Source organism: Pan troglodytes, chromosome 19 (genome assembly GCF_028858775.2).
Source record: "Pan troglodytes isolate AG18354 chromosome 19, NHGRI_mPanTro3-v2.0_pri, whole genome shotgun sequence".
In the NCBI taxonomy this organism is placed as follows: domain Eukaryota; kingdom Metazoa; phylum Chordata; class Mammalia; order Primates; family Hominidae; genus Pan; species Pan troglodytes.
In genome coordinates, this window is record NC_072417.2 from 11,835,482 (window position 1) to 11,849,794 (window position 14,313).

General features: G+C 44.0%; 1 protein-coding gene across 4 annotated transcripts in view; it reads right to left on the reverse strand.

Annotated features, from left to right (window-relative positions):
- The window catches only part of YWHAE (tyrosine 3-monooxygenase/tryptophan 5-monooxygenase activation protein epsilon), a 59,356-nt gene that overhangs the window by 6,666 nt on the left and 38,377 nt on the right, over nt 1-14,313 (reverse strand). For all 4 annotated transcript variants that reach the window (XM_054669762.2, XM_024350090.3, NM_001246368.1 and 1 more), the window contains 4 exon segments: nt 13,282-13,481; nt 10,328-10,434; nt 9,526-9,732; nt 3,026-3,162 (listed from right to left, as the gene is read on the reverse strand). In XM_054669762.2, coding sequence (XP_054525737.1) covers nt 3,026-3,162; nt 9,526-9,732; nt 10,328-10,434; nt 13,282-13,481 — 651 coding nt within the window.

Sequence of the window (14,313 nt, forward strand, 5' to 3'; positions counted from 1 at the left end):
AAATACAAAAAATTAGCTAGGAGTGGTGGTGGCAGACACCTGTAGTCCCAGCTACTAGGGAGGATAAGGCAGGAGAATCAGAGGCAGGAGAATCACTTGAACCCAGGAGGTGTAGGTTGCAGTGAGCTGAGATAGCGCCACTGCACTCCAGCCTGGGTAACAACAGCAAAACTCCATCTCAAAAAAAAAATAAAAAATAAAAAAATAAAACACACACACAGAAAAAACTTTCAAGTCAGGTCACTTTCATTACTTATTACTTTTACTCTCAAAAACATGTCCCCAGAGGTGAGAGGTATATCATTTCCTGAAGTCAATCCCACTCCCCAAACTCTCCGCATGCTTTCCCTCCATCAACAGGCAGAGAGATACTAGTATCTGAGCTGGGGATGACTGTTACGAGTCCACAGCTGTTTGGCCATTCTTCTTCATAGTTGTTGTTACAACTTTTTTTCTTCCCTGAAGAGATGGCATCTCGTTCAGTCATCCAGGTTAGAATACAGTGGCGCAATCGAAGCTCACTGTAGCCTCAAGATCCCCCAACCTCAGCCGTCTGAGAAGCATGCGTTGTCACACTTGGCTGTTGTTTTTGTTTTTTGTTTTGAGACAAAGTCTTGCTCTATGAAGCCTCGCTCTGTCACCCAAGCTAGAGTGCAGTAGGGCGTGATCTCAGCTCACTGAAACGCTCCACCTCCTGGGTTCAAGCAATTCTCCTGCCTCAGCCTTGCAAGCAGCTGGGATTACAGGCACATACCACTGCACCTGGCTTTTTTTTTTTTTTTTTAAAGACAGGGTCTTACTATGTTGCCCAGGCTGGTCTTGAACTCCTAGGCTCAAGCATCTTCCCACCTTGGCCTCCCAAAGTGCTGGGATTACAGGCACAAGCCACTGCAACCGGCATAGGATAGATTTTCAAGCTAGAAGCCACTTGTTCAGAGTTGGTAAATTATTTCTGAGTCCCAAGGGCTGGGAGTAGCTGCCTGAAATGCTGCGCTGGGAACTGTTCTGTGGCTCCATCTGGCACTGTTGCAAGTGTGTAAGTAAGTCCTACGTATGTGAATATCTCATGCCAATCCTGATCTAGTCAAATCCTAAACATATCATAAAGCTAGTAAATGTTAAAAGCTGAGTCACCTAATTCTCACTTTAGTACCATAACCCAAAAGTCACAAATCTGATTTGATCCTTCCAGAAAAAAAACACATACGTGCCCACTTTCAGAAGCATTTTCAAAAAGTACAACACTTCCAAAGACAATACAGCAGGTCCGTTTCCCCAAAAGAAACTACAGATAGCCTCAAGCAACGCGACATATGTTTTATGTTTCAGCCTAAGAAACATTCTCTCTTTTTTTTTTTTTTTTTTTTTTTTTTAGATGGAGTTTTCCTCAGTAGCCCAGGTTGGAGTGCAACGGCGTATCTCAGCTCACTGCAACCTCCGCCTCCTGGGTTTAAGCAATTCTCCGGCCTCAGCCACCTGAGTAGCTGGGACTACAGGAGCCCGCCACCACGCCCAGCTAATTTTTTGTACATTTAGTAGGGACGGGGTTTCCCCGTGTTAGCCAGGATGGTCTCGATCTCCTGACCGCGTGATCCACCCACCATGTCGTCCCAAAGTGCTGGGATTATAGGCGTGAGCCACCGCGCCCGGCACAGCCTAAGAAACATTCTTAAAGGAACTGCAGCTAAAACTGACATCAGACTTTGTTTACAACCTCCTACCAACACCACCACCACCAAATGTAAAACTATCCTGTAATACTCATATCCCACTAATTTGTCCTCTTCTCCATCCCTGTTCAACAATCTACCATGGATCAAAATGATTCTCTAGACAGAGAATAAAATTTCCTTTAAAATCAACAAACATAACAAATTTGGGCTCCTGTATTTAAAGTAAACATTAACACAGACTCAACATCACAATTAAGTTTAGTAAAATACTCTGAAGTGTTTGCAAGGAAAACCTCTTAAGAATAAAAACAGGCTGGGCACGGTGGCTTGCGCCTGTAACCCCAGCACTTTGGGAGGCCGAGGCAGGTGGATCACGAGGTTAGGAGATCGAGGCCAACCTGGCTAACACAGTGAAACTCCATCTTTACTAAAAATACAAAAAACTAGCCAGGTGTGGTGGCAGGCACCTGTAGTCCCAGCTACTCGGGAGACTGAGGCGGGAGAATGGTGTGAAGCCGGGAGACAGAGCTTGCAGTGAGCCAAGATCGCGCCACTGCACTCCAGCCCGGTCAACAGAGTGAGACTCCGTCTCAAAAAAAAAAAAAAAAAAAAAAAGAATAAAAACAGCAGGGCACAGTGGCTAACGCCTGTAATCCCTGCACTTTGGGAGGCTGAGGCGGGCAGAACACCTGAGGTCAGGAGTTCAAGACCAGCCTGACCAACATGGAGAAATCCCGTCTCTACCAAAAATACAAAAACTAGGTAGTCGTGATAGCGGGTGCCTGTAACCCCAGCTACCCTGGGAAGCTGAGGCAGGAGAATCGCTTGAACCCGGGAGGCAGAGTTTGCAGTAAGCCGAGATCGAGCCACCGCACTCCAGCCTGGGTGTTGCAGCAAGACTCCGTCTCAAAAAAAAAAAGAGACCCAAGGGCCAACATTCAATTTCTCTACAGAATCCCAGAGGGAAATGGGAAACCAGTTCCCTTTTAGATAAAATATTTCAACAAAGAGAAAAACTTCATAAATACCTACTGATACCATCTGGATTTAAATACACTTAACTTCAGCCCCCTAAAATTGAATCGAATGAAGATAAAATAAACTGCTTGCTCTCCACTCCTCCTGTCCTCAACCTTTGAAACAGTGTAAAGGAAGAGCTAAACTAAGTTCCCAAAATGGAACTCCGTACTGTAGCACCATTTCCTATAAAGGCAGCAATTACAATTTCATAGAGGGCAGGCGGTGAGTCTAAATTCTAGCTTGATGTAACGACAAGCCAAGGAATGTCTAAAGAGAGTAAAAACAAATCCTGCAACTGAAAGAGGTGCCTGTTTCACTGCGTGCTTGCTTACCGTCACCCTGCATGTCTGAAGTCCATAGTGTCAGATTATCACGTAACAACTGCATGATAAGTGTAGAGTCCTTATAGCTTTCTTCACTCAGCGTATCCAGTTCTGCAATTGCATCATCGAAAGCTGCTTTTGCCAACCTAAAGGTATTTCAATAGAAGTGTTACAAAAATTAAGTCCAAAATCAGAATTAGAAATGACATGCTAGACAGCAATCTTTTCTTCAGTTATTCCAGTTTGTAATAGTGACAGTGATAATACAAAGAAAAAGCAAATACAATAAAAATTAACTTAAAGGTATGTGGAGCACTACTTCTTACTATGCTTTAAGCCTGCTACTGATATGCTACAATATACATATCGACTAATAAAATACACAGAACCACTTCCATCCTAAACCATCACCAAAAAATATACCTCCAAGTTCTAGTCAATAGTTCACTTATTTCAAAAAGCCTTTTTTTTTTTTTTTTAAGACGGAGTCTCGCTCTGTCGCCCAGGCTGGAGTGCAGTGGCATGATCTCGGCTCACTGCAAGCTCCGTCTCCCAGGTTCATGCCATTCTCCTGCCTCAGCCTCCCGAATGGCTGGGACTACAGGTGCCCGCCACCACACCCGGCTAATTTTTTGTAATTTTAGTAAAGATGGGGTTTCACCGTGTTAGCCAGGATGGTCTCGATCTCCTGACCTCGTGATCCACCAGCCTCAGCATCCCAAAGTGCTGGGATTACAGGCGTGAGCCACCGCGCCCAGCCTAGTTTTTTGTTTGTTTGTTTTTTAAGAGATTCGTTATGTTGCCCAGGCTGGACTTGAACTCCTGCGTTCAAGCAATCTTCCCACCTTAGCCTCTTGAGTGGCTGGGACAAACGGTACACACACTACCACCCCCACATATTTAACAAAAAAAAATTTTTTTTTTTGGGACGGGGTCTCGCTCTATCACCCAGGCTGAAGTGCAGTGGCGGGATGTAGGCTAACTGCAAGCTCCGCCTCCTGGGTTCACACCATTATCCTGCCTCAGCCTCCGGAGTAGCTGGGACTACAGGCGCCCGCCACCACACCCGGCTGATTTGTTTTTATATTTTTAGCAGAGGCGGGGTTTCACCGTGTTAGCCAGGATGGTCTTGATCTTCTGACCTCGTGATGTGCCCGCCTCAGCCTCCCAAAGTGCTGGGATTACAAGTGTGAGATATTTAACAAAGTATTAATGCAAAAAGAAAATCTTGGACAATACCTCAAAGTTTAACAAAATTTAATTTCACGTTAATGGAGGCAGGGAAGCAAAGAAAATAAAAGGCAACACAGACGCCATGGAAATGTGATTAAGCCATTTACAGTTTTAAAAGAAAATCCACACTTACTGAGTACTGTGTACTATGTCCAACAAACGATACGATATACCAATAGAAAAAAAAGAGACATAATCTAAGTCCACATCAACTTAAAAATTTAGAAATGGAGGGTAGACAAATACATAACTATTTTACAAGGAGGAGGCTGGCTGTGGTGGCTCATGCCAGTAATCAGCACACTTTGGGTGGCTGATGCGTGCGGGCAGATCACTTGAGGCCAGGAGTTCAAGACCAGCCGGGCCACCATGGCAAAACCTATTAAAAACACAAAAAATTAGGCCGGGTGCGGTGGCTCAAGCCTGTAATCCCAGCACTTTGGGAGGCAGAAAGGGCGGATCACGTGGTTGGGAGATCGAGACCATCCTGGCTAACACAGTGAAACCCCGTCTCTACTAAAAATACAAAAAAATTAGCCGGGAGTGGTGGCAGGTGCCTGTAGTCCCAGCTACTTGGGAGGATGAGGCAGGAGAATGGCGTGAACCCAGGAGGCAGAGCCTGCAGTGAGCCGAGATCGCACCACTGCACTCCAGCCTGGGCGACAGAGCGAGACGCCGTCTAAAAACACACACACACACACACACACACACACACACACACACACACACACACAAAATTAGCCGGGCATGGTGGCATATGCCTGTAATCCCAGCTACTCAGGAGGCTGAGGCAGAAGAATCCCTTGAACCTGGGAGGCGGAGGTTGCAGTGAGGTGAAACTGTGCCAATGCACTCCAGCCTGGGCAAGAGAGCACAAAAACAAAAGAAGAAGAAGAATGAAGTGCTATTCCAAATAAAGTATTTCAGGGACCCAGGAGGAGGAGCAATTAATGGGAAAGTCAAATTTGAACTAATCTCAATGGATAAGGAGAAAACAAAACACACTTCAGGTTTAAGCAGAAGCATGAGCAAAGGCTCATGAGTGACTTTAAACTGGAGCTACATGTGGGACAGCTAGACTGGAGTCTGACAAGGAAAGGTGCAACCACCAGTATTAGCTACATAGCCACAGCTTCTTCAGTTACGATCCCTATCTGGACAAACTCAACTAGCCATTTAGAATGTTTTTAGATTGGCCGGGCGCAGTGGCTCACGCCTGTAATCCCAGCACTCTGGGAGGCTGAGGCGGGTGGATCACCTGAGGTCAGGAGTTCGAGACCAGCCTGACCAAGATGGTGAAAACCTGTCTCTACTAAAAATGCAAAAAAAAAAAAAAATTCAGTCAAGCGCAGTGAAGCATGCCTATAATAGTCAACATTAAAGTTCCAATATATCAGTTAATCCCCTTTCCTCAAACTTTGAAAGGCTTTCACTTAAAAACCCTACTTTGCTTAAGCAGTGGTCCTCAAACAAACCAAAAAAAAACACATACAAAAACCAAAAGGGGCCGGGCACGGTGGCTCACGCCTGTAATCCCAGCACTTTGGGAGGCCGAGGAGGGCAGATCACGAGGTCAGGAGATCAAGACCATCCTGGCTAACACGGGGAAACCCCGTCTCTATTAAAAATACAAAAAATTAGCCGGGCGTGGTGGCGGGTGCCTGTAGTACCAGCTACTTGGGAGGATGAGGCGAGAGAATGGCCTGAACCCAGGAGGCTGAGCTTTCAGTGAGCCGAGATCACGCCACTGTACTCCAGCCACAGCGGCAGAGTAAGACTCCGTCAAAATTAAAAAAAAAAGCAAAAAAACCATTTTGCTACTGCAATATTTACTGTAAAAATTTAAAATAGGCTGGGTGCAGTGGCTCACGCCTGTAATCTCGGCACTTTGGGAGGCCGAGGTGGCCGGATCGCTTAAGGTGAGGTGTCCAAGACCAGCCTGGCCAACACTGTGAAAACCCATCTCTACATAAAAATACAAAAATTAGCTGGGTACGGTGGCAGGCATCTGTAATCCCAGCTACTCGGGAGGCTGAAGCAGGACAATCGCTTGAAACCGGGAGGCAGAGGTTGCAGTGAGCTGAGATTGCACCACTGCACTCCAGCCTGGGAAACACAGCGAGACTCTCCTCTCGGGAAAAAAAAAAGAAAAAGATAATAGCAAAAAACAACAACAACAACAAAATGCCAACCTACAGAAAAGAAGAAAATACTCACAAACCATTTACTTGCTAAGAGGTTACTAACAGGAATAATGAACTCTCAACACTTAACAAACGAAAAAAACATGAATTCAAAAATGGGCAAAAGGGCCTGGTGCAGTGGCTCAGGCCTGTATTCTCAGCATTTTGGGAGGCTAAGGCAAGAGGATTACTTGAGGCCAGGATTTCAAGACCAGCTTCGGCAACACAGCGAGACCCTGCCTCTACAAAACAAAACAACAAAAAAAATTTTTTTTTGAGACGGAGTCTCGCTCTGTCGCCCAGCGTGGAGTGCAGTGGCGCGATCTTGGCTCACTGCAAGTTCCGCCTCCCGGGTTCACGCCATTCTCCTGCCTCAGCCTCCCGAGTAGCTGGGACTACAGGCACCCGCCACCACGCCCGGCTAATTTTTTGTATTTTTAGTAGAGACAGGGTTTCACCATGTTAGCCACGATGGTCTCGATCTCCTGACCTCGTGATCTGCCCTCCTCGCCCTCCCAAAGTGCTGGGATTACAGGCGTGAGCCACTGCGCGCGACCCAAAAAAAATTTAAAAATTGGCCGGGCGCAGTGGCTCATGCCTGTAATCCCAGCACTTTGGGAGGCTGAGGTCAGGAGTTTGAGACCAGCCTGACCAAGATAGTGAAACCTCGTCTCTACTAAAAATGCCCCAAAAAATTAGCCAAGCATGGTGGCGCATGCCTGTAATCCCAGCTACTTGAGATGCTGAAGCACCAGAATCGCTCGAATCTGGGAGGTGGAGGTTGCAGTGAGCTGCGATCGCACCATTGTACTCCAGCCTGGCCAGCAGAGCGAGACTCCATCTTAAAAAAAAAAAAAAAAAAAAAAGGGCTGGCCAAGCACAGTGGCTCACACCTGTAATCCCAGAACTTTGGGAGGCCGAGGCAGGCAGATCACATGAGGTCAGGAGATCGAGACTAGCCTGGCCAACATAGTGAAACCCCATCCCTACTAAAAATACAAAAAATTAGCCAGGCATGGTGGCAGGCGCCTGTAATCCCAGCTACTGTGGATGCTGAGGCAGGAGAATCACTTGAACCTGGAAGGCGGAGGTTGTAGTGGGCCAAGATCACGCCACTGCACTCCAGCCTGGGCGACAGGGCCAGGCTCTCCCTCAAAAAAAAAAAAAAAAAAAAAAAAGAAAGAAAAAAGAAAAAAAAAAGAAAGGAAAAGAAAAGGCCAGGTATGGTGGCATCCGCCTCTAGTGACAGCTACTTGGAAGGCTCAGGTAGGCGAATCGGCTGAGCCCAGGAAGCCAAGGCTGCAGTGAGCTATGAGTGCACAACTGCAGAGACAGAACAAGATCCTGTCTGGAAAAAAAAGTTACACACAAAATTTTCAGTCCCAATTCCACCTCAAGGTGAGGTTACATACAAGGACTCAAGCAAATACTTAGCGCATCCATTTTCATAGCAGCATTGTACTCACCATAGGAAAAAGGTGGAAACCCACTGACCACCAAAAGTTTAATGACTAAACAATGTGTGCAAAATACATAAAATGAATTGTGTGAATTCAGTCACTAAAAGGACTGAAGCTCTGATCCATGCTTTTACATGGATAAAAACATTACACTAGATGAAATAAAGACAGCCACAAAAGGACAAATATTATATGATCCCACTTACATGAGGTATCTAGAATGGGCCAAATTCATAGTGACAACGTAAAATAAAAGTTACTAGCAGCTAGGGAGAGGGGAAATGAAGTTATTGATTGTTTAATGGCTATAATTCACTTTGGGTGGGGTGAAGAGAAAGTTTTCAAATAGTGGTGATTACACAACACTGTCAATGTATTCGGTGCCACTAAATTGTTGTGTGTGTGTGTGTGTGTGTGTGTGTGTGTGTGTGTGTGTGTGTAGAAGTCTCGCTTTGTCGCCCAGGCGAGAGGGAGAGGGAGAGGGGGGAGGGGGGGAGAGAGGAGGAGAGAGAGAGAGAGATTTGAAAAAAGTCTCACTGTGTCGCCCAGGCTACAGTGTACTGGTGCAATCGAGGCTCACCGCAACCTCCGCCTCCTGGGTTCAAACAATTCTCCTGTCTCGGCCTCCCGAGTAACTGGGATTACAGGCATGCACCACCACACCCGGCTAATTTTGTATTTTTAATAGAGACAGAGTTTCACCATGTTGGTCAGGTTGGTATCGAACTCCTGATCTCAGGTGACCCACCCACCTCAGCCTCCCAAAGTGCTGGGATTACAGGCATGAGCCACTGCACCCAGGCTATCACAACTTTTTAAAAGTAAAAAGTTATGTACGTATAAATATTCCTTACATATTTATCTACATTATCAAAAACTGGGAACAAGCTGAAGTATAAATGGGGGAACAGTTTAACACACATTAGTAAGACTGAAACTTGTTTATGCTAAAACAGAAAATATAAAATTATGTTTGCTATGAGAGTAACTATTAAAAACATGCCCATAGAAACAGAACACTGGCTGGGTATGGTGGCTCATGCTTGTTGTAATCTCAGCACTTTGGGAGGCAAAGGCGGGCGGATCACTTGAGGTCAGGAGTTCCAGACCAGCCTAGCCAAAATGGTGAAACACCGTCTCTACTAAAAATACAAAAAAAATTAGTTGGGCATGGTGGCAGGCCCCTGTAACTCCAGTTATTCAGGAGGCTGAGACAGGAGAATCACTTGAACCCAGGAGGTGAAGGCTGCAGTGATCTGAGATGGCGCCACTGCACTCCAGCCTGGGAGACAGAGTGAGACATGGTCTCAAATTTAAAAAAAGACTGAAAACTAATATACAAAAATTAAAATAATTCTAATTCCTCTCATTTCCTTCCTCTACTCATTTTAACATGTTAGATTTCAATCTACCAGCAACAAAAATATCCCACATCAAAATAATTATCCTGACTGCTGTGCTAGTGGGTTGAGACAGGTCTGTTTTAATACTATCCAAAGTAGTTTCAGTAAGAGCCAAAAGAATTACTATGCAGCCAAGTCTACAAAGGCAGGCCCAAGAAACAACACGGAAAACCCAAACAGCCCCCCCATAACTTTCACGCTGAGCGCTGCTGTTCTTCCCCACAACTTACCTGCAGGCACGGTCAGGGGAATTAAGAATTTCGTAGTAGAATACGGAAAAATTGAGAGCAAGACCTAAGCGAATAGGATGCGTTGGTGGAAGTTCTGTCATTGCAATATCACTAGCAGCTTTATAAGCCACTAGGCTGTTCTCCGCAGCCTCCTTCCTGTCGTTTCCTGTGGCAAATTCTGCCAGATACCTGTGGTAGTCCCCTTTCCTAAAACAAAACCAAAATTGAAAAAAAAAATTTAAACTAGGATCGATTTTTAAAGGAAAATAAGCTAAAATTGTTCTATATTATATAAAATGTGACAAAAATATATGTAACAATTAGGTGTACTTCAATAATTTTAAACACTCTCAGGAATAACTGGCTTCGTTTCGTTTTTTTCCTTAGACATTTCATATTACTAAATATAAGCAAAAATCCCAAGGAAATTAACTGAGGAGCCTCTAAAAATTAATAAAATTATCACCTGATAGACCAGAATTAAACAAGCAAGTGGTTCCAAGGAATGGCATGACAGTTTGTTAATCATAAAATAAAATTTCTATATATAACACTAAGCACTGTGAAATGTATGCCATTTGGGGGAGGGGAATGGGATAGGCCTCACAAAAACAAAAGAATATAAATAAGCAAAAGCTAATACATTTTCATAACAGCCCATCTTTTCATTCCAGTATTAACTATCCTTCTAACATTGAACAATTATTCTTAAACAAAAGTTGAAAACCTACATAGAACAAAGTTATGGTTCTAAAAGGACCAACTTTCAATCTTACATTTTCCCTTCTAGTATAGAACCTACATTTTATAATAGAAAACCTTGGACTCGCCAGTGTTAGCTGCTGGAATGAGGTGTTTGTCCAGTACATCCAGAATGTCACAACAGATTAACTTTAGCTCAGTCTCAACCTAAAAAAAAAAATAAATTTTTTTAAAAATCAGATTAAGTCTAGAAATTCTACAAATTATTACATATTCTATCTCTGGTTTTGAGGTAGAGAGCTTAGTATCAAAAAGAATTTGTATCCCTCTCCAAACTCCCTTCTTCCTTCTTGACACAAAAGCAGAGAAAAGCTGCCTCTAGGTTATAAAAAGTATCTTTTCCCTTCTGCATGCTACCTATTGTTACACACACACATGCAGGCACGCACACACGCCAGCCCCCACACCCCCTTCACAGTACCACAGTACAGCTACAGAATTACCAATGACTAAAACTGAACACTGATGCTTCTTGGTAAATGCTGGTCAATTACGTGAATTACCTTCTTTCACAAAGTAGCAACGTAAAGACATTGCTCTAAGATCAACAATTAAATAAGAATTTAATAAGCAGAGCTAGGATTTGAACCCAGGCAGGCTACAAGGGACAGAATCAAAATTTAAACCCAGGCAGTTTGCCTTCAGCACTCACATCCTTAACAACATTCACCAGGCAATTCCTTTAGTGGCAGAGATCCGTAACTATTAAAACACCGAAAACCTATCTACCAAAGTAGCTACTGCCACCCATCTCTATCCACTGATCACGCTGAACGCGCACACCACCTCTCAACGCACATCCTCAGCTTGCTTCCTGTTTGCTATTAACTCATGCAGCACTACTGCTGAACCTTTCATGAGGGTCCTCTCCATGCCCCTGGAACCTCCGTTTCACTGCAGAAAATTCTCTCACTTTTTCTTCTATAATCACATCCTTATCCCAAGCAAAACTACTTTCTGAATAAACCACATCCCTGACAGCTTTTCCAATAGAGACTGGTCTAGGAGAAGGAAGACTTCTAAGTTCTCCTAGCTCCTTGCATACTCAATGACTGCTCTCCTATTACTCCAAACCCTTCCTCCTCACAAGCTACATTTCTCAGTTTTTGTCATCAATAGATCTCTACACCCTTCTCCCAGATTCACCGAGTATCCACAGGAAACCCATCCAATACCTGAGATCACACCAAGGTATGGTGCAGCCATGTTCCATTCAACAGAGTTCTTTGCTCTCTACTCCAAGACTTTCACTTGTCCACACCCATGACCGTGCTGCTCCATACTAGAAGTCTGAATTGCAACACTCCACTCTTGGCCCGTGGCTTCCTTTTTCAGTTCCTCTTCTCTTATTATTTCTATTTAGGGACTCATCAGGACATCTGGACTCTTTATTTTTTACTTTTTCTTTCTTTGATTCAGAGTTTCCCTCTTGTTGCCAAGGCTGGATGGAGTGCAGTGGCTCGACGTTGGCTCATTGCAACCTCCGCCCCCTGGGTTCAAGCGATTCTCCTGTCTCAGCCTCCCGAGTATCTGGGATTACAGGTGCCCGCCACCATGCCTGGCTAATTTTTGTATTTTTAGTAGAGACGGGGTTTCACCATGTTGATCAGGCTGCTCTCGAACTCCTGACCTCAGGTACCTGCCCGCCTCGGCCTCCCAAAGTGCTGGGATTACAGGCATGAGCCACCACGCACGGCCCCAGCTCACAACTTTCTACGTGACCTCAGGTATGTCAAACACTCAAAACCCTGGTTTGTGCATTCATAGGTTGGAATAATACCTCCCCCTTCCAGTGCCATTTTAAAGATTTCATGTACTACCTTGCACAAATACATATAACAAAAATATTTCTCTACTCAGGACAGTGCCCAGTACAGCTGACGAGTCAGTAACTGTGGTTCCCCCACCCTTCCCTCCCCCAACCAACCTCACTTTCCACCTGCCCTGTAATTCTCTTCCCTGTTCTTTCATGTGTTTACGTGCCTGTCTCTTCACTAGAATCAGTTACTCAATAGCAGCACTACTGACAGTTTGGTGTGGGGCCCGTGCTGTGCACAGTAGAATGGTTAGCAGCACCCCAGTCCCCACCCCAAATAGATGCTAGGAACACCCTCCAGAAGTTGTAACAATCAAAAATATTTCTAGACATTGTCAAACGTTCTCTGAAGGACAAAAGCACCTCTAATTGAAAACTGCTGCATTACAGTGATGGCTGTCCAACTTTTTTTAACAAGACCTACAATAAGAAACATTTTATATATGTATATACATCCACAGTATGTAAAATAACTTCATTAAATAATCCTCAGGGGAAAAAAAAAAGGAGGAATCAGACAAATTAACCCAATATATTGGTTTTTTGGGTGCTTTTTTTTTTTTTTAGATGGAGTCTCGCTCTGTCACCCAGGCTGTAGTGCAGCAGTGCGATCTTGGCTCGCTGCAAGCTCCGCCTCCTGGGTTCACGCCATTCTCCTGCCTCAGCCTCCCGAGTAGCTGGGACCACAGGCTCCCGCCACCACGCCCAGCTTATTTCTTGTATTTTTAGTAGAGACGGGGTTTCACCATGTTAGCCAGGATGGTCTCGATCTCCTGACCTCGTGATCCGCACGCCTCGGCCTCCCAAAGTGCTGGGATTACAGGCCTGAGCCACCGCGCCTGGCCAACCCACCATATTTTTTTAAAAAACAGTCATCATTTTGCTTGAAAATACAATAGTTCCCCCTTATCTAAGAGGGATCCATTGAGACCTGCCAGTGGATGTGATGAAACCATGGATAATACCAAACCTGATACAGACTATGTTTTGTCCTCATGCATAGCCACGGATAAGTTTAACTTATAAACCAGGCACAAAGATCAGTATCAGAAACATTATAACATACTGTAATACAAGTTATATGAATGTAGTCTCCTTTTCTCTCAAAATCTTAAGTGTACCGTCCTACAGGTAACTCAAACTGTGGATAAGGGGGGATGGTGGCACAACAATCTCACCATTTGCCGATATTCCCGAATCATTTTTAGCTTGTCTTCTCCTCCCTTGTTTTCTTCTTTCTGTTCAATGCTGCTGATTATTCTCCAGGAGGCTCTTCTAGCTCCAATCACATTCTTATATGCAACAGATAGGAGGTTTCTTTCTTCAACTGTCAGCTCCACATCCATCCCTGCTACTTTCTTCATTGACTCCACCATTTCTGTATGGGAAAAGGAAAGGTCAGACCTTACAAATTTGAAGTTTTCTTAACATATTCCTTTCAAAGTAGATTTTTTTCTGTCAAACTACTGCGAAAAAAAATTTTAACAAAAATAATTTCATAATCATCAAAACTAATATGAGTAAAAAGCCAAAAACATGTAAAGGAAACCAAACTAAGAGCCAATACAAAGACTCCAGAAGGTCAGTTCGATGGAATGAGAAAGACTTCATATACTATCTAATATAATTTAGTGTGGTCTGAAAGCACCTCTCATTAAATAAGGTAATTAGGCACACCTAATTATTTTCCAGCAAAAAAAAAAATGAGCTGCCAGTTTAAGAGAAAGATTAAGAATTTACAGGTTCTAAAATGTATTGTCTCACAAATAAATAGTATTTCCAAAAATACAAAAGGAAGGGGAATTTGTTGATATAGCAAAAATATACAGAGTATATGGTTGGCCACCAACAGACTGTGGATGTTTTCTATCCTTCCTCGTATGAAGCTCCTTCATTGGTAAAACTTCTGATGATTCCTACTTGTTACCACTAGGTGGCGAGCAAAGAAAGGGGCCCAGAAAAGCCTTGGCATCTACCGCAAGCATAGGGAAACACAACGGCATGTGAATGCAAAGCGCCACAAACAGCACAAGAAAAAGTAACTGAATAAATACATTAATAAAAACTTATTTTTGATGCCATATTACCATGTCGCTCTCCAACATTACCCACGTTTCAATCTTTGGTGATGAGACTCAAGAATCTGCATTTTAGGGCCAGGAGGAAGTGGCTCATACCCCTAGCACTTTGAGAACTGAGGCAGGAGAATC